The sequence below is a fragment of the Antechinus flavipes genome, chromosome 2 (assembly GCF_016432865.1).
Source record: "Antechinus flavipes isolate AdamAnt ecotype Samford, QLD, Australia chromosome 2, AdamAnt_v2, whole genome shotgun sequence".
Lineage (NCBI taxonomy): Eukaryota > Metazoa > Chordata > Mammalia > Dasyuromorphia > Dasyuridae > Antechinus > Antechinus flavipes.
The window spans coordinates 262,568,149-262,585,117 of record NC_067399.1 but is presented as its reverse complement, the minus strand read 5'-3'; the positions used below and the strand labels follow the sequence as shown (position 1 = coordinate 262,585,117).

Genomic DNA, 16,969 nt, shown 5'->3' with positions numbered 1-16,969 from the left:
TTGCTATCTCAGTGAGTCATTCATTTCTATTTGTTCAATTCTGATTTTTAATGATTTATTTTCTTTGGTTACCTTTTTTAGCTCCTTTTGCATTTGGCCAATTGAATTTTTAAATGAGTTATTTTGTTTAATGGATTTTTTTTCCATTTCACATTTTCTGTTTTTGAAGGAATTGTTTTCTTTTTCTATTTTGTCAAATCTATTTTATAAGGATTTGTATGCTTATTGTATGCTTATTCCATTTTACCAAATCTATTGTTTTCTTCAAAATATTTCTGTTTCCTTTTCCAAACTCTTCTGCAATGTTATCATTTCTTTTCCTCATTTTTCTTTCAACTCTCTTTTAAGATTCTTTTTGAATTCTTCTAAGAGAGCCTGTGATATGGGAACCAATTCATATCACCCTTTGAGACGTCATCTGGAGATGATTTGTTTGCAGTGTTCTCAGGACTTGAGGTCTGTTCTCTGTCTCCACAAAAAAGTATCTATGATCAGAGTTGTTTTTCCTCATTTTTTAAAAAGGTTGAAGTCTGTTCTTAGGGAGAAGGAGATTGTTTCTAACTTCCTCTACAGGTGACATCAGTTGAGCTGGGTCCGTGCTGTTGAGCATCATTATTCTGGGGATCAGAGAGTCACTATTTACATTTTGTGTTAGTGGCAGATATCTCACAGTTAATCCACTGATCCACTGGGCTTGTAACCAGGACAGAGTAGCAAATGCTGCTGTATTTTGGCTAAGATCTTCTTAGTAGCTTCCCTAGCTTGTAGATGACAGGAAGAAAATTCAGATAAAGATGTGTCTCCTCTCCACCATCTTGGCTTCAACCCCTCCAATAAACTTTTAATGGAAAACACCATCTGTATCTAGAGAAAGAAGTATGGAAATCAACTAGTAAGCAGCACATATGTTATGTTAACTTTTAAATTTTTTTTGTTTTATTTTTCTCTTGTGTTTTTTTTCTTCTTGTTCTGATTTTTCTCTCCTCACATGATTCATAAGGGAATATATAAAAACTAAATTGATGAATGAAAATTTGTATTGAGGGAAAGAAAGAAAAAAAAAATAAAAAGCATTAAGTTTAAGGTCCTAAGGAGAATCTTTCCCTTTAGAGGGCTGGAAAATGGAGAAGTATGGTTTTATATGTACAGGAGGACAGAATCTATAAAGTAGCATATACTAATAGGCAGTGAATTAGAGTAATAACATCTCTTCATGTGAAATTATAGGATTTAGGTTCAAATACTGACTTTGTTCACTGTGTGGTTTTGGTAAATATCACTTAACTTCTAAAGGCTTCAGTTTGCTTACTGTAAAATTCTGGGGGTGGGAATAATGAAATAGATCCTTGAAGTCTCTTTCAGCTATAAATATTCTGAAATCTCTCTTTACAATTAGAGTATTAATTAATTAACATTGATTTAGTATTAATGGATTAATGTAAGGGCAAATTAAAATCCCCCTGAAGTAGGAATATTAGAAATTTTGTTAATGACTGCATTGCTTAAGTTGCTTATGATTTTTTGATATGCTAGAGCCATGGAAGATGCCAAAGAATATGCATGGAATGTTTGGCTACATATGAAAATTGTTTTCTGAAGGAAAACTGAACATTAGGATCAATAAGGAGGAAGATGTTTCACAGAGTCTAGACATCTCTGGGTATTGGACTGATAAGCCAGGAGTTAAGCCAAAATCTGTTATACAAGGCACTGGGGCTTCAAGAAAAAGGAATCCAGAAGAGGTTTAATTTTTAGGAGTCCTATTATGTCTCTATCTGATCTGATATAAAGATCCCAAGGAGTAGTCTCAGATCAGAAAAAAAGCACTTCTTCATAGTCTAATTTCTGATAATATCTTCATGGGTTGGTGCTACTTTGTGTTTACTAATGAAGAAAATGTATTGAAGAAGAAAATTGGTAACTGACTCAAATATAAATGATTGATTTTATATATGTGTATTTCACTTCATGGCTGTATACTGTGTGATTCAACAAATTATCTTAGTATGTAGTGTTAGATGTTTTTGTCCTATTGGTTTCTAGTTTTCCCAAAGTTTTGGACAAATAATAAGGTTTTATTCCAAGAACTAGGATCTTTGTGTTTATCAAACAAGGGTTACCATGATCATTGATTATTGTGCTTTGTATACTTAATCTATTCCACTGATTCACCACTCTATTTCTTAGCCAGTACTAGATGATTGTTGCTTTACAATATGGTCTGAATTAATTTCTTTCTCAAAAATTTGATTTTTCATAATTTTTTACATCATTTTCATTTCTTTTTACCAATTTGTCTTCTGCCTCTCTTATAAGATCTTTGTTGAGCTCATTGATTAGTTCCTTTTGTGTTTGAGACCACTTCCCATTTTTATATAAGTTTTTGCCCTTAGGTGTTTTTGACATTGTTGTCCTCTTCTGAGTTTGTGTCTTAATCTTCTTCATCACCATAATGATTTTCTATGGTAATTTTTTTTTTGTTTTTTCCTCACGTTTTTGAGAGAGGGAGGAGTCTTTTTCCTTTCTTTTAAATCTGATCTCTGCTCCCAGAGTAGAAAGGTTATTATCTTGGGCATCTTGAATTTGGAGTTGCAGGCTCTGGCTTTTTAACTAGTACTGCATTAATATTGCATTGAGGCCTATGAGGATTTTGGGTTTGATGGTGTGCTAAGGGGTTGGAGTGAGGTGGAGATAAGTGGCATTGCTGGATGCTTTAGAGATCTATTAGGTTACCTGGTGCTTAAATGGTGGAGTCCTACTGATTGTGTCTGGCATGTGCAGAGGTTGGTGGAGTACTTATGCATTTCTTGAGAGCTAAACTGAAACATGATAGAAGTTTGGCCTCTGGGGATTGCCTGTATGCCCTTGAGTTATGTTGAAATACTATATGGTTATCAGATATGGTGCTTGCCATGTCCTGGACTGGATTCCCCCTTTACCCAAGTGAGATGGACCTTTCAAACCAATACGTTAGGTGTTTTGGGCTTTAAGAATGTTTAAACTTGACTTTGTGCTGGCTCCATTGCTCCAAGGCTTGTCTTGGACTCACAATTCTGTAGCTGTATGGAAATGAATATGATAGAGTTAAGACAATTCTTACTTCTACCATTTTTCCTCCAGTAAATAAATCTCTCCAGTAAATATGTGTTCTCTTCGATAAACTAACTGAGACTTTGATAGCATTTCTAATGTAATATAGCACACTTTAAAATTTTAATTCCTAAAATGTTTTCCAAATTAGGCTTAATGACTGTTTTGAAAAAAGTTCATGATTGTATCAATATACAGCTTCTGATTTTAGAGAGCAGATATAGAAAGGGGGAAAAGAGCCCATTCTGCTCCACTGAATTTATTCCATTCAAGGCTGAATCATATAGAAGTAGTTATTTTTTTTTCTGCTATGGTTTTTCCAGATTTGAGATTTATATGATTCCATAATATTATGATGTATTGATTTCTATTAGTTTTATTAATCTATTCTATGAGCCCATGATTTCTCTTTCTGTCTACAAGGATTTCTTTCCTATTATCCCTTTTGTTTGTCAAGAAGAATATTAGCTTTAAAACAACTGGATGTTTTCCCATGAAAATCTTGATATTTCAAATCTATTTGAGACTTGCATACAAGAGAGACTCAGTGTACTAACTACTCATAACTTTGGATAAATACAGCATGTTTGAAATTAATCCCCATAAATTGGAATATTCTAAGAATATAACCAAGCAAGAGAGACTCAGTGTACTAACTACTCATAACTTTGGATAAATACAGCATGTTTGAAATTAATCCCCATAAATTGGAATATTCTAAGAATATAACCAAGACTTCTCTCTATTCCTTTGTCTGTTCACCACATACCCCACACCCAAGTTGTTCTTCACACCTCTTGTTTGAAAAGACATGAAAGTAAGTTTTTCAGAGCTAAACTTTTATATCATTGTCTCATTAAGAATAATGGTGATGGATAATAGTCATTAAGGATCTGCATAGGGCGGAGCCAAGATGGCAGAGCAGGTACACATGACTCTCTAAGCTCCTCTCATTACCCTCATAACCAACTATTTAATCCAGCCTCAAAAATAACTCTTCACTGCTTAAATTCATGAAGATTAGAAGCACTACAATTTACCAACCAAAGTCAATCCTGAAGATCGCCAGGAAAGGTTTGTCCTGAGGGGCCAGGAACAGGCTAGCACAGGCAGCGACAGGCTAGTGTCCTGAGCAGACCAGGGGCAGTGGTGATCTCTGTGGCTAGAGAAGTTATAGAGATGACTCTGCTATAGGCTAACTGCTCTGCCTTGATTACAAAGCAGTAAACTGGCAGAGAAATTAAAGCCTAAAACAGAAGGTACTCTAAAAAACGCCAGAACCTAACTAGATCTGGCTGTAACCACTCAAACGCGAAAGTGACTCAGGCAGACTTTACCACAGCCCTGAGGCCACATCCTGCAGTTCAGGGCTTTTGTGGGGGCAGTTACTAATTTGCACAGCAGGGGGGCACAGCCTGGGGACAATAGAAGCTCCCCAGGTGACTGCGCTTCCTGGACAGACACTTCTGGTCCCGGCAAAACCATTCACTGCTCTACTGCTAACACCCACAGCCCCAGGGCAGGCTTTGGCTTGGGAAGTGAAACTCTCACTGCTCAGTGTCTAGCCCCAGGGCAGTCGTTATCTCACACTGCAGGGGTTCTTTGAAGGGCACTTTCCCAGCTCAGCCCTGCAGGCCTGAGTTACTTTCAGGTGGGGAACTCTTTCCCAGAGCACTCCAGTACCTCACTGCTTTTTGTAGCCGGTTGGCATGGCAGCTACCCGTCCATATACCTTTCATTGCTCTGCAGAGGAAGCTGGTAACCTCCTAGCTCTGAAGGCAGACTCTATAGGCTTCAACAAAATGAGTAAAAAAATCAAAAGAACAATAGATAGTTCCTATACAGAAAGAGAAAAGCTTTTCAACCCTGAAGAGACTAATAGCAGACAGTCTCCAGACGATTGTTGGTCTCCAATACAAAAGGCTCTCCTAGAAGAGACTATTAAAAACCTTAAAAGAGAGCTAGAAGAGAAATGGGGAAAGGAAAGAGAAGCTATGCAAGAGAGTACAGAAAAGGCACATAACTCACTAAAAGAAAAATTTGATAAAGTGGAAAAAGAAAACAACTTCCTGAAATGTGAATTGGAAAAGGTAAAAAACTCCCAAGAAGTGCAGGAAAACAGAATTTGTGAATTGGAAAAAGAAAATAATTCACTAAAAAAAAAAATAATTAGTGAAATAGAAAAAAATTCCAGAGAGCAAAACAACTCAATTGGATATATACAAAAAGAAGTAAAAAAAGCTAATGAAGAAAATAATTCACTAAAAATCAGAACTGAACAAATAGAAATGACTGATTCATTGAGACATCAAGAATCAGTCAAGCAAAACCAAAAAAATGAAAGATTGGGAAAAAAATGTCAACTATTTACTTGGAAAAACAAGAGACCTGGAAAATAGATCTAGGAGACATAACCTGAGGATCATTGGACTACCCGAAAATTATGATGAAAAAAAGAGCCTAGATACTATTTTACAGGAAATCATCAAAGAGAACTGCACAGAAGTAATAGAACTGGAAGGGAAAATAGGCGTTGAAAGAATTCATCGAACACCTTCCAAAGAAGACCCTAAAATAAAGACTCTGAGGAATATTGTGGCCAAACTTCAAAATTTTCAGACTAGAGAAAAAATTTTACAAGCAGCCAGGAAAAAATAGTTCAAATACCGAGATGTCACAATAAGGGTCATGCAAGATCTGGCTGCCTCAACATTAAAGGATTGAAGGGCCTGCAATCAGATATTTTGAAAAGCAAAAGAATTTGGAATGCAGCCAAGAATAAACTACCCAGCTAATCTGAGTATTTTTTTCCACGGAAGAAGATGGACATCTAATGAAATAGAGGAATTCCATCTGTTTCTAAGGAAAAAACCAGACTTAAACAAAAAATTTGATCTTCAACAACAGGAATCGAGAGAAGTAGAAAAAGGTAAAAGGAACTCTTGAGAACTGTATTTCTGTTGTGGATATACATAAAAACCATATGTATAATTTGATTTTACCAATATAACATTAAAAAGGGAAGTAGAAATGGAAAGGGAATAGTGTCAGAAAAAGGGAAGAGGGGAGATAAAAAGAGGGAAACTACATGTGACAATGAGGCAAAGGAAACCTATCATATATGAGGGAACTTAGAGAGGGGGAGGAACATTGTGTGAATCCTACTCTCATCAGAGTTGGCTCAAAGAGGAAACAATTGACATATTTGTTTTACAGAGATTCTTCTCTCACTTCATTAAAAAGTGGAAGAGGAAAAGGGAGAAGGAAAAAGAGTAATAAGGGAAGGGTACAAGAAAGGGGAACGGATTCAAAGGGAGGAGAGAGGGATACTAAAGAGGGAAAGCTGCATGACGTTAGTGGGACCAATAAGCTCAATACTAGGGAAGAAGGGAAGGAGGGCAAGAAAAAGAAAAGTATAATCTGGGGATATTAGGATGGCAGGAAATACAGAATTGGTTATTTTAACCATAAATGTGAATGGGATGAACTCTTCCATAAAGAGGAGGCAGATAGCAGACTGAATCAAAAGTCAGAACACTACAATCTATTGTTTACAGGAAACACATTTAAAACAGGGAGATACATACAGACTAAAGGTAAAAGGCTGGAGCAGAATTTATTATACTTCAGGTGAAGTCAAAAAAGCAGGGGTAGCCATCCTTATCTCAGATTAAGCAAAAGAAAAGATTGATCTAATTAAAAGAGATAAGGAAGGGTACTATAGACAATGAAGCAATATCAGTATTAAACATATATGCACCAAGTGGTATAGCATCTAACTTCCTTAAAGAGAAGTTAAGAGAGTTGCAAGAAGAAATAGACAGCAAAACTATAATAGTGGGAGATCTCAATCTTGCACTCTCAGATTTAGATAAATCAAATCACAAAACAAATAAGAAAGAAATTAAAAAGGTAAATAGAATATTAGAAAAATAAGGTATGATAGATATCTGGAGAAAACTAAATGGTGACAGGAAGGAGTATACTTTCTTCTCAGCAGTTCACTGAACCTGCACAAAAATTGACCATATATTAGGACATAAAGACCTCAAAATTAAATGCAGGAAGGCAGAAATAGTAAATGCTTTCTTTTCAGATCACAATGCAATAAAAATTACATTCAACAAAAAGTTAGGTGTAAATAGACCAAAAAGTAATTGGAAACTAAATAATTTCATCTTAAAGAATGATTGGGTGAAACAGCAAATTATAGACACAATTAATAATTTCACTCAAGATAATGACAACGATGAGACATCATATCAAAATTTATGGGATGCAGCCAAAGCAGTAATAAGGGGAAATTTTATATCCTTAGAGGCTTACTGGAATAAAATAGAAAAAGAGAAGATCAATGAATTGGGCCTGCAATTTAAAAAGTTAGAAAAAGACCAAATTAAAAACCCCCAATCAATTACTAAACTTGAAATTCTAAAATTAAAAGGAGAAATTAATAATATAGAAAGTAAAAAAAAAACTATTGAATTAATAAATAAAACTAAGAGTTGGTTTTATGAAAAAACCAATAAAATTGATAAACCTTTGGTAAATCTGATTAGAAAAAGGAGAGAGGGAAATCAAATTAGCAATCTTAAAAATGAAAAAAGGAGAACTTTCCACTGATGAAGAGGAAATTAAAGAAATAATAAGGGTTACTTTGCCCAACTTTATGCCAATAAATTTGATAATCTAAGTGAAATGGATGACTACCTCCAAAAATATAGGCTTCCCAGATTATCAGAGGAGGAAGTAAATTGCTTAAATAGTCCCATTTCAGAAAAAGAAATAAAACAAGCTATTAATCAACTCCCAAAAAAAAAAATCCCCAGGACCAGATGGATTTACATGTGAATTCTACCAAACATTCAAAGAACAATTAGCCCCAATGCTTTATAAACTATTTGAAAAAATAGGGAATGAAGGAGTCCAATCATATTCCTTTTATGACACAGACATGGTACTGATACCTAAACCAGGTAAGTTGAAAACAGATAAAGAAAATTATAGACTAATCTCCCTAATGAATATTGATGCTAAAATCTTAAATAAGATATTAGCAAAAAGACTACAGAAAATCATACCCAGGATAATACACCACGATCAAGTAGGATTTATACCAGGAATGCAGGGCTGGTTCAATATTAGGAAAACTATCAATATAATTGGCCATATTAATAATCAAATTAACGAAAACCATATGATCATCTCAATAGATGCAGAAAAAGCATTTGATAAAATCCAACATCCATTCCTATTAAAAACTCTTGAGAGTATAAGAATAAATGGACTTTTCCTTAAAATAATCAGGAGCATCTATTTAAAACCAGCAGTAAGCATCATATGTAATGGGGACAAACTGCAACCATTCCCAATAAGATCAGGAGTGAAACAAGGTTGCCCACTATCACCATTACTATTTAATATTGTATTAGAAATGCTACCTCTCACAATAAGAGTTGAAAAAGAGATTAAAGGAATAAGAATAGACAATGAGGAAACCAAATTATCACTCTTTGCTGATGATATGATGGTATACTTAGAGAACCCCAGAGACTCTACTAAAAAGTTATTAGAAACAATCCACACCTTTAGCAAAGTTGCAGGATACAAAATAAACCCACATAAGTCATCAGCATTCTTATATATCACTAACAAAACCCAACAGTTAGAGTTACAAAAAGAAATTCCATTTAAAGTAACTACTCATTGTATAAAATATTTAGGAATCTATCTGCCAAGGGAAAATCAGAAACTTTATGAGCAAAACTACAAAACACTTTCCACACAAATTAAGTCTGATCTAACCAACTGGAAAAATATTAAATGCTCTTGGATTGGGTGAGCAAATATAATAAAGATGACAATACTACCTAAATTAATCTATTTATTTAGCGCTATACCAATCAGACTTCCAAAAAACTACTTTGATGAACTAGAAAAAATAACAACAAAGTTCATATGGAAAAACAAAAGGTCAAGAATTTCAAGGGAATTAATGAAAAAAAAATCAAATGAAGGTGACCTAGCTATACCAGATCTAAAATTATATTATAAAGCAGCAGTTACTAAAACCATCTGGTATTGGCTAAGAAATAGACTAGTTGATCAATGGAATAGGTTAGGTTCAAAGGATAAAACAGCCAATAACTTTAATAATCTAGTGTTTGACAAACTGAAAGACCCAAGTTTCTGGGATAAGAATGCATTATTTGACAAAAATTGCTGGGAAAATTGGAAATCAGTATGGCAGAAACTAGGCATTGACCCACACAACACCATACACCAAGATAAGGTCAAAATGGGTTCATGACCTAGGCATAAAGAATGAGATTATAAATAAATTGGAAGAGCATAGGATAGTTACCTCTCAGACCTGTGGAAGACGGAGGAATTTATGACCAAAGAAGAACTAGAGATCACTATTGACCACAAAATAGAAAATTTTGATTATATCATATTGAAAAGTTTTTGTACAAACAAAACAAATGCAGACAAGATTAGAAGGGAAACAATAAACTGGGAAAACATTTTTACAATCAAAGATTCTGATAAAGGCCTCATTTCCAAAATATATAGAGAATTGACTCTATAAGAAATCAAACCATTCTCCAATTGATAAATGGCCAAAGGATATGAACAGACAATTCTCAGATGAAGAAATTGAAACTATGCTCCAAATCATTATTAATCAGAGAAATAAATACAAATTAAGACAACTCTGAAATACCACTACACACCTGCCATATTGCCTAGAATGACAGGGAAAGATAATGCGGATTGTTGGAGGGGATGTAGGAAAACAGGGACACTGATACATTGTTGGTGGAATTGTGAACACATCCAGCCATTCTGGAGAGCAATTTGGAACTATGCTCAAAAAGTTATCAAACTGTGCATATCCTTTGATCCAGCAGTGTTTCTACTGGGCTTATACCCCAAAGAGATACTAAAGAAGGAAAAGGGACCTGTATGTGCCAAAATGTTTATGGCAGCCTTGTTTGTAGTGGCTAGAAGCGGGAAAATGAAAGGATGCCCATCAATTGGAGAATGATTGAGTAAATTGTGGTATATGAACGTTATGGAATATTATTGTTCTGTAAGGAATGACCAGTGGGATGAATACATAGAGGACTGGCAAGATTTACATGAACTGATGCTAAGTGAAATGAGCAGAACCAGGAGATCATTATATATCTCAACAATGATACTGTTTGAGGAAGTATTCTGATGGAAGTGGATCTCTTCGATAAAGAGAGCTAATTCAGTTTCAATAGATCAAAGATGGACAGAAGCAGCTACACCCAAAGAAAGAACATTGGGAAATGAATATAAACTGCTTGCATTTTTGTTTTTCTTCCCGGGTTATTTTTACCTTCTGAATCCAATTCTCCCTGTGCAACAAGAAAACTGTTTGGTTCTGCACACATATATTGTATCTAGGATATACTGTAACCTATTCAACATGTAAAGGACTGCTTGCCATCTGGGGAGGGGGTGGAGGGAGGGAGGGGAAAAATCGGTACAGAAGTGAATGCAAGGGATAATGTTGTAAAAAAAATTACCCTGGTATGGGTTCTATCAATAAAAAGTTATTTTAAAAAAAAAAAGAATAATGGTGATAAATCCCAATTGTCTTAATTTTGATTCTTGTGTTAAAAAAAAAAAGGGAGCAGCATGGTATAGTGGATTAAGCCAATAGATTTGGAGTCAGGAAAACATAACTTCAAATTCTATCTTATCAGCTATGTGACCCCAGGAAAATAATTTGTCTTCTCAATGTCTCATTTTCCTTAGTTATAAATTGGACTTGACCTCCACAGTTCTTTTTATTTCTAAATCTTTCCATTTTAATACTGCTATCACAGTGTGCCTTTCGTTGAAGTTTTAGTTATATGGGTTCAGTACAAGATGGTTCATTTTCATTTTTTTCTATGTCTTGAGGTCTCCCTGAAAATCCTAAGGAAATAGATTCCAGGCCACTCACATTCTTTCTATCAATGTTTGTTAATGCTTCTTTTATAAGACACATCAAAAGATTCGATGGATGTTACAAGGATTGCTCTCAGGCAAAAGTCTTTTGAATTTCTTACTATACAGCAAATACTTTTCTAAGGAAGGTCTTCAAATATCACCAAAACAAAACTCAATAGTCCCTGATCTCAAGTGAAATGCATTCTAATGGGAGCGGCAACATTTTTGAATACATATAACATATGTATATATAAAACACATGAAGGTAATCTGAAAAGGAAAGGTGTACATATAGGAAAATAGGAAAGACCACTTACAGAAATTGAAATTTTAACTGAATCTTGAAGTTGGGAAAACCACTAGTGTAAAAGGTGGAGAAGAGAATTCCAGGTAAGGGGAAACAGCCAATGTAAAGCAAGGGAGACAAGAAATGGAATATTGTGATGAAGTAATTTCAAGAATTTGAGAGAGTTAGTAGAGGAAGAAAATAAAAGTAAGAAGATATAAAACTGTAAAAAGTTTTTTCAATGAGTGAATGGATGCTCATCAAATAAAGAATGATTGAATAAATGGTGGCAAATAAATGTTATTATTCCATAAGGAACAATCAGCAGGATGATTTCAGAAAGGCCTGAAGAAATTTACATGAAGTAATGCCAAATGAAATGAGTACTACCAAAAGAACATTACACACAGCAGCAACAAGATTATGTGATGAAACTGTGATGGACTTGGTTTTTTTCAACAAGGAGGTAATTCAGGTCAATGCATCTAAAGAGAGGTCTATAGAGACTGAATGTGTATTATAACATATTATTTTCACCTTTTTTGTTATTGTTTGCTTGTTTGTTTTTTCCTCTCATTTTTTCCTTTTTTGATCTCATTTTTCATATGCATCATGGAAATATGTTAAGAAGAATTGCACATGTTTAACCTGTATTGGATTACTTGCTGCCTAAGAGAGAGGGGAAGGAGAGAGAGAAAAGGAGAAAAATATTGAACCCAAGATTTTGCAAGAGTGAATGTTGAAAACTATCTTTGCATGTATTTTGGAAAATAAAAGCTATTATTAAAAAAGAATTTTTCATTGACAAAGGAGTTTATATTTGATGCAATAGGGAATAGGATTCTAAAGATCCTTGAATAAGAGTCTGAAATTGAATTTAGCTGAAAATTTAGCTTGGCATGTGACTGTTACCAAGTATATGGAATGAAGAGAGACTTGAATCAGGAAAATTAATTAGAAGACTATTTTCCTGATCTAGATGTGAGGTGATTAGGCCTAACTAGGATTATGTCTGTATGAGCAGAGAGAAAAGCATGTATATGAGAGATGCAAAATTAGAAAAGACAAGATTTGACAATGGACTGCATAGGGGAAGTTAGTGAACATGAGGAGTGACTCAGGTTGAAAATCTATCTTGGTATCTGGAAAATTGATAATATTCTTCACAATTATGAAGAAATTTGGAAAGAGGAAGAATTTGGTGGTAAGAAGGAAGATAATAAATTATGTTTTAGCATTTTGGACATTTTGACTTTGAATTATCTATGAGACATAAAGTTTAATCTATCCATTTGACAATTACTGTTCTATAGAGGCTCAAGGGATAGGTAAAGGATCTGATAATAATCTGCATAGTGGTGATAATTGAACCTCTGGGAGCTGATGAGATGACAGAATGGAATGTAACAGTATAGAGTGGAAAGAAAAGATGCTCGAGGAAAGAGGCTTAATTAATTATTTTATTAGGGAGTGCAAGCCTATTGATTTTAAAGTGTATTATAAGTAGGAAAAAGGAGAGTAGACTCCTTAGTTGCTGGATTCCTTGATACCTCTTTCTCCTAATTCCTGATCCAATGTTAGAAAGTGCCCACAGGTTCTCATAATGCTTATTTAATTTTATTTTTATTTCTTAAGAGGTTATAGTGGATATTCTTTACTTCTTAAGAGGCATCAAACCTGACAGTCACTGACTCTTGCTAAAGTAATATTTTACTGTTAATGCTTATTCTAATCTAGAAATAGCCCAGGGACCTGTTAACTTTCAAATATAGCTTTAGCCAAGTTAGATTATTCTTAGTAATTGTGCCACCAGGGATAGTGTCCATCAGGCCATATGCATTGAATTCTATAAGTTCCTCAGCTTTTTTCTCCATACTTCCACCTTATACCCAAAATACACACATCTGTTAAATTCAATTATCAAACTTTGATTTTATAGCTTTTTAAGTTAAAACCTACAGCAACAGATACACTCTATTAAATATCACCTCATGATCTGGGATGTGTGGATGTGAACAGATTCAGTCCTTAAACAGAATTGTATATGTTTAATGATTTCTTCTTTATTGAAATGTGTTCTTTTGTTCATCATCATGTATAAGCATAATCAAATGAGCCCAGAACAAATTACTTACTTTTTGACCTTTCTTTGAAAAAAATACAATCATTTTTTACCTAGAACATAATTTATTTTTCTCTTCAGACTGCTATAAGTTTTTCTTTTATATAAAATAGATTTGATATGTTATAAGTTAATTTTTTAAAGTTTATTTTCATCACAATAAGATGAGTAAATCTCAATCAATTTATCAATAAGAAATACAATAAATTAGCCAAGTGTTTTGCATCCAAAGAAAAAAGGCTTTATTACCAGGTTCACCACAAGGAGATGATTTTTCTATCCATAGAAAATCATAAAGACCACAAGTTGAGATCTTCATGAATTGCCCAAATAAATAAAATGTGGGTGAATTGAAATGTTGGATTTTTAAATGTCATCTATTATATTTTATAGAATGTTTATTAGTGACATTCTTAATATAATACCATCAGCTATTTGATTCATAGCATATGTTAAGGTTTACAAAACACTTTAAAACTTTTATTCTCACAAAACTCCGAGAGTTAGACATTATTAACTCCATTTTACAGATGATAAACTGAGGCAGATAAAGGTTAAATGATTTGGCCAGTGTCACACAGGAAGTATATGAGGCCAGGTTTTAATTAATTGAATTTTAGTCTTCCTTGACTCCAAAGCTAACACACTATTCTCTGCTACATTCATCTTCATATTAAGTTGCATACAAAAGGTTTATTTGGAGTTAATATGCTGGGTCCTAAGTTTTCTGATGGCTACCTTCATCTCTTGATTCCTCAAAGTATAAATAATGGGGTTTAACAGAGGTGTGATAACAGTATAAAACACAGAGAGAATTTTAGTCCCTGAAAAGTTGCTAAATGGCCAAGCATAAATGAAGATACATGGCCCAAAGAAAAGAGTCACCACAGTGATATGAGCAGAGAGTGTAGAGATAGCTTTTGACAGTCCACCAGTGGAGTGATTATGAACAGTGACCAGAATGACAGTGTAAGATAAAAACAATAGAATGAAACAAATCAGTGAGAGTAACCCACTGTCAGCAATGACAAAGAATTCTAGAATATAGGTGTCCTTACAGGCAAGTTTGATCACTAGGGGAAGATCACAGAAAAGATTATCCACAACATTGGGGCCACAAAAAGGTAAGTTTATAGTCAAAACCATTTGACTCATAGTGTGTATGAAACCAATGGTCCATGAGAATAGCACAAATCTTTGGAGTAGGTGACGGCTCATGATAGATGTGTAATGAAGAGGTTTACATATGGCAACATATCTGTCAAAAGCCATGGCAATGAGGAGAGTCATCTCAGCACCCCCAAATAAATGCATAAAAAACATCTGAGTCATACATCCCCATAAGGATATAGTCCTCTGTTCTCTGAGCAAATCAACAATCATCTTGGGTGTAGTGACAGTAGAGAGGCACATGTCAAAAAAGGAGAGGTTTCCAAGGAGAAAGTACATTGGAGAGTTCAGATGGGAACTAAATGTCACTGTGAGGACAATGAGGAGGTTGCCCACAACAGTGGCACCATAGAGCACAAAAAAGAACATAAAATAGAGAATCTGAAGTGTCCATGATCCAGAGAGACCTACTAAAACAAATTCAGAAATTGTGGATTTGTTCATGTGATCCATCAGTCCAACTAATAGGTATTGCAGATGTCCTTTAAAGGAAAAAAAGAAATAGAAATCAATTTTAGTTAGTATATATTTTTAATCTTTACTTTTTTCTTTTATAATAATACATAACTAGTTTTTAAAATAGTATATCATTAAAATATCTTGAACCATGAACTGTTTTGGGAATCCCTAAAATGGCATTATGTTGTAGATTAAGATGCCTTAGAAAGACAATTTGGTACTTTTCTAGGTAAATAACCTTTTAAGGAGTCTAACAACAAACTCTATTGATTAAATGCCTCTGAATAGCCAATAGTGCTGTTTTGCTAGTTTTATCAGACTTGTTATTGGTTCTGGGACTCTTCTGATGTGAAACACTCTCTACCAATGCAGATTCATTTTCAGTGCAACAAATTCTAATCACAGGAAATTACTTGAGAACACTGAGAGTTTAAATGGCTTAAGGACACATAGCCAGCACACATTGGAGGCAGAACTTGAACCCAGATCCTTCTAATTCTGAAATCAGCTCTCTAGTTATTACTCCACATGCCCTCTTAATGTTAGGGATCAAAAATTCTTACTTTTATCATTTTCTTTGATTCTTATCCATTTTCTTCTCTTATTTAAAAAAAATAAAAAGCAACAAAATTTCCTGCTAATATTTTTTGTTTGTTTTCAGAATAGCACACCAGATTTTCAAAAGGCTATGATTCTATTTTTCAGTCATATTTTCAAATAATGAGAAATGATTTGCTTCCAATTTATTCTATAATATTTTTCTAATGTTCCTCTAGTAATCTGAGATAATTTACCACTTTTTACATTTTTTAATTTTTTTATTAAAAAGCAAAATAAGGGGAAAAAAAGAAAAATGGAAAAGGAATATAGAACAAAATAAGACAAAACAAAGCAAAACATTGTCACATACCCAGCAGAATATTAGGGAGGATTCAAATACTTTATATCAATAATTTTGCAGTTCAAGAAAACATAACAATAGAAGAAATTATATTCATAAGTTGATAATTTACTTCTAACAATTTATCTAAAAGTGGAAAATATTCTCATTTTTATTACTTTGTAAATATTAAAGTACAATATATAGGCTTATCCATACATTCACAAAATGTGAGAAAAAAAAATTTTAGGGATCACCTACACCAACTTGAATCTGAGTAATGCTCCTTCTCACATAAATGATCAGCAGTATTATATCCTTTCCCTGGAGATGGCTATGTAAAGGCTAACTCATCCCAAATCTAGAAAAACTTTACTTATTTGGCCTTTCCCCCCACATCACATCCAAAATTTGCCACTTTTGAAAATTTCTCTCATTGATTCTATTTGGGTATTTCTGGAGATTTGCAGAATAAGCATATTTTCTTTCATAAATTTACAAGCACTCAAAGAAATCAATCCTAACCTTTCCTCTCTCATCTCCTCTATCCCATGCTAAAAATCCATAATTCCTGAAATTAATGCTCAATAAACCATACTCTTAACTTCTTTCAGTAACTTAGTCCCTCTCATTTAGATATGCTATAGACTGCAAAAGTTATTCCTAAAAATTAGCAATCATAATAGAAGCCAATGCTTCAGATGTGGTCTAACAAGGACAGAATACAATAGATTGTCACTTCATTTGTGAACACTGTACCTTTTAGTGCAACCTAAAATGAGATTTTTTGCTGTCATATCACATTTTTGAATATTTTTATCCATTTTTATTCATTAAAATTTTAGATCTATTTCACATGAACTGTTATCTAGTGACATTTACATTATACTTGCACTATTGATTTTTAAATGCAGAACTCCTGTTGGTACCTTTTCTTTTTTGGTCATCTTCCCTCATTTCCCATAAACTTGGATTTAGCTTCATTTCCTCT

General features: G+C 33.8%; 1 protein-coding gene across 1 annotated transcript; it reads right to left on the bottom strand.

Moving 5' to 3' along the window:
* Window positions 1-14,162: 14,162 nt before the first annotated feature.
* On the bottom strand, window positions 14,163-15,092 carry LOC127552511 (olfactory receptor 4L1-like). The gene has a single exon (XM_051983018.1). It carries the CDS (start codon window positions 15,090-15,092, stop codon window positions 14,163-14,165), a length of 930 nt encoding a protein of 309 aa, XP_051838978.1.
* Window positions 15,093-16,969: the final 1,877 nt, after the last annotated feature.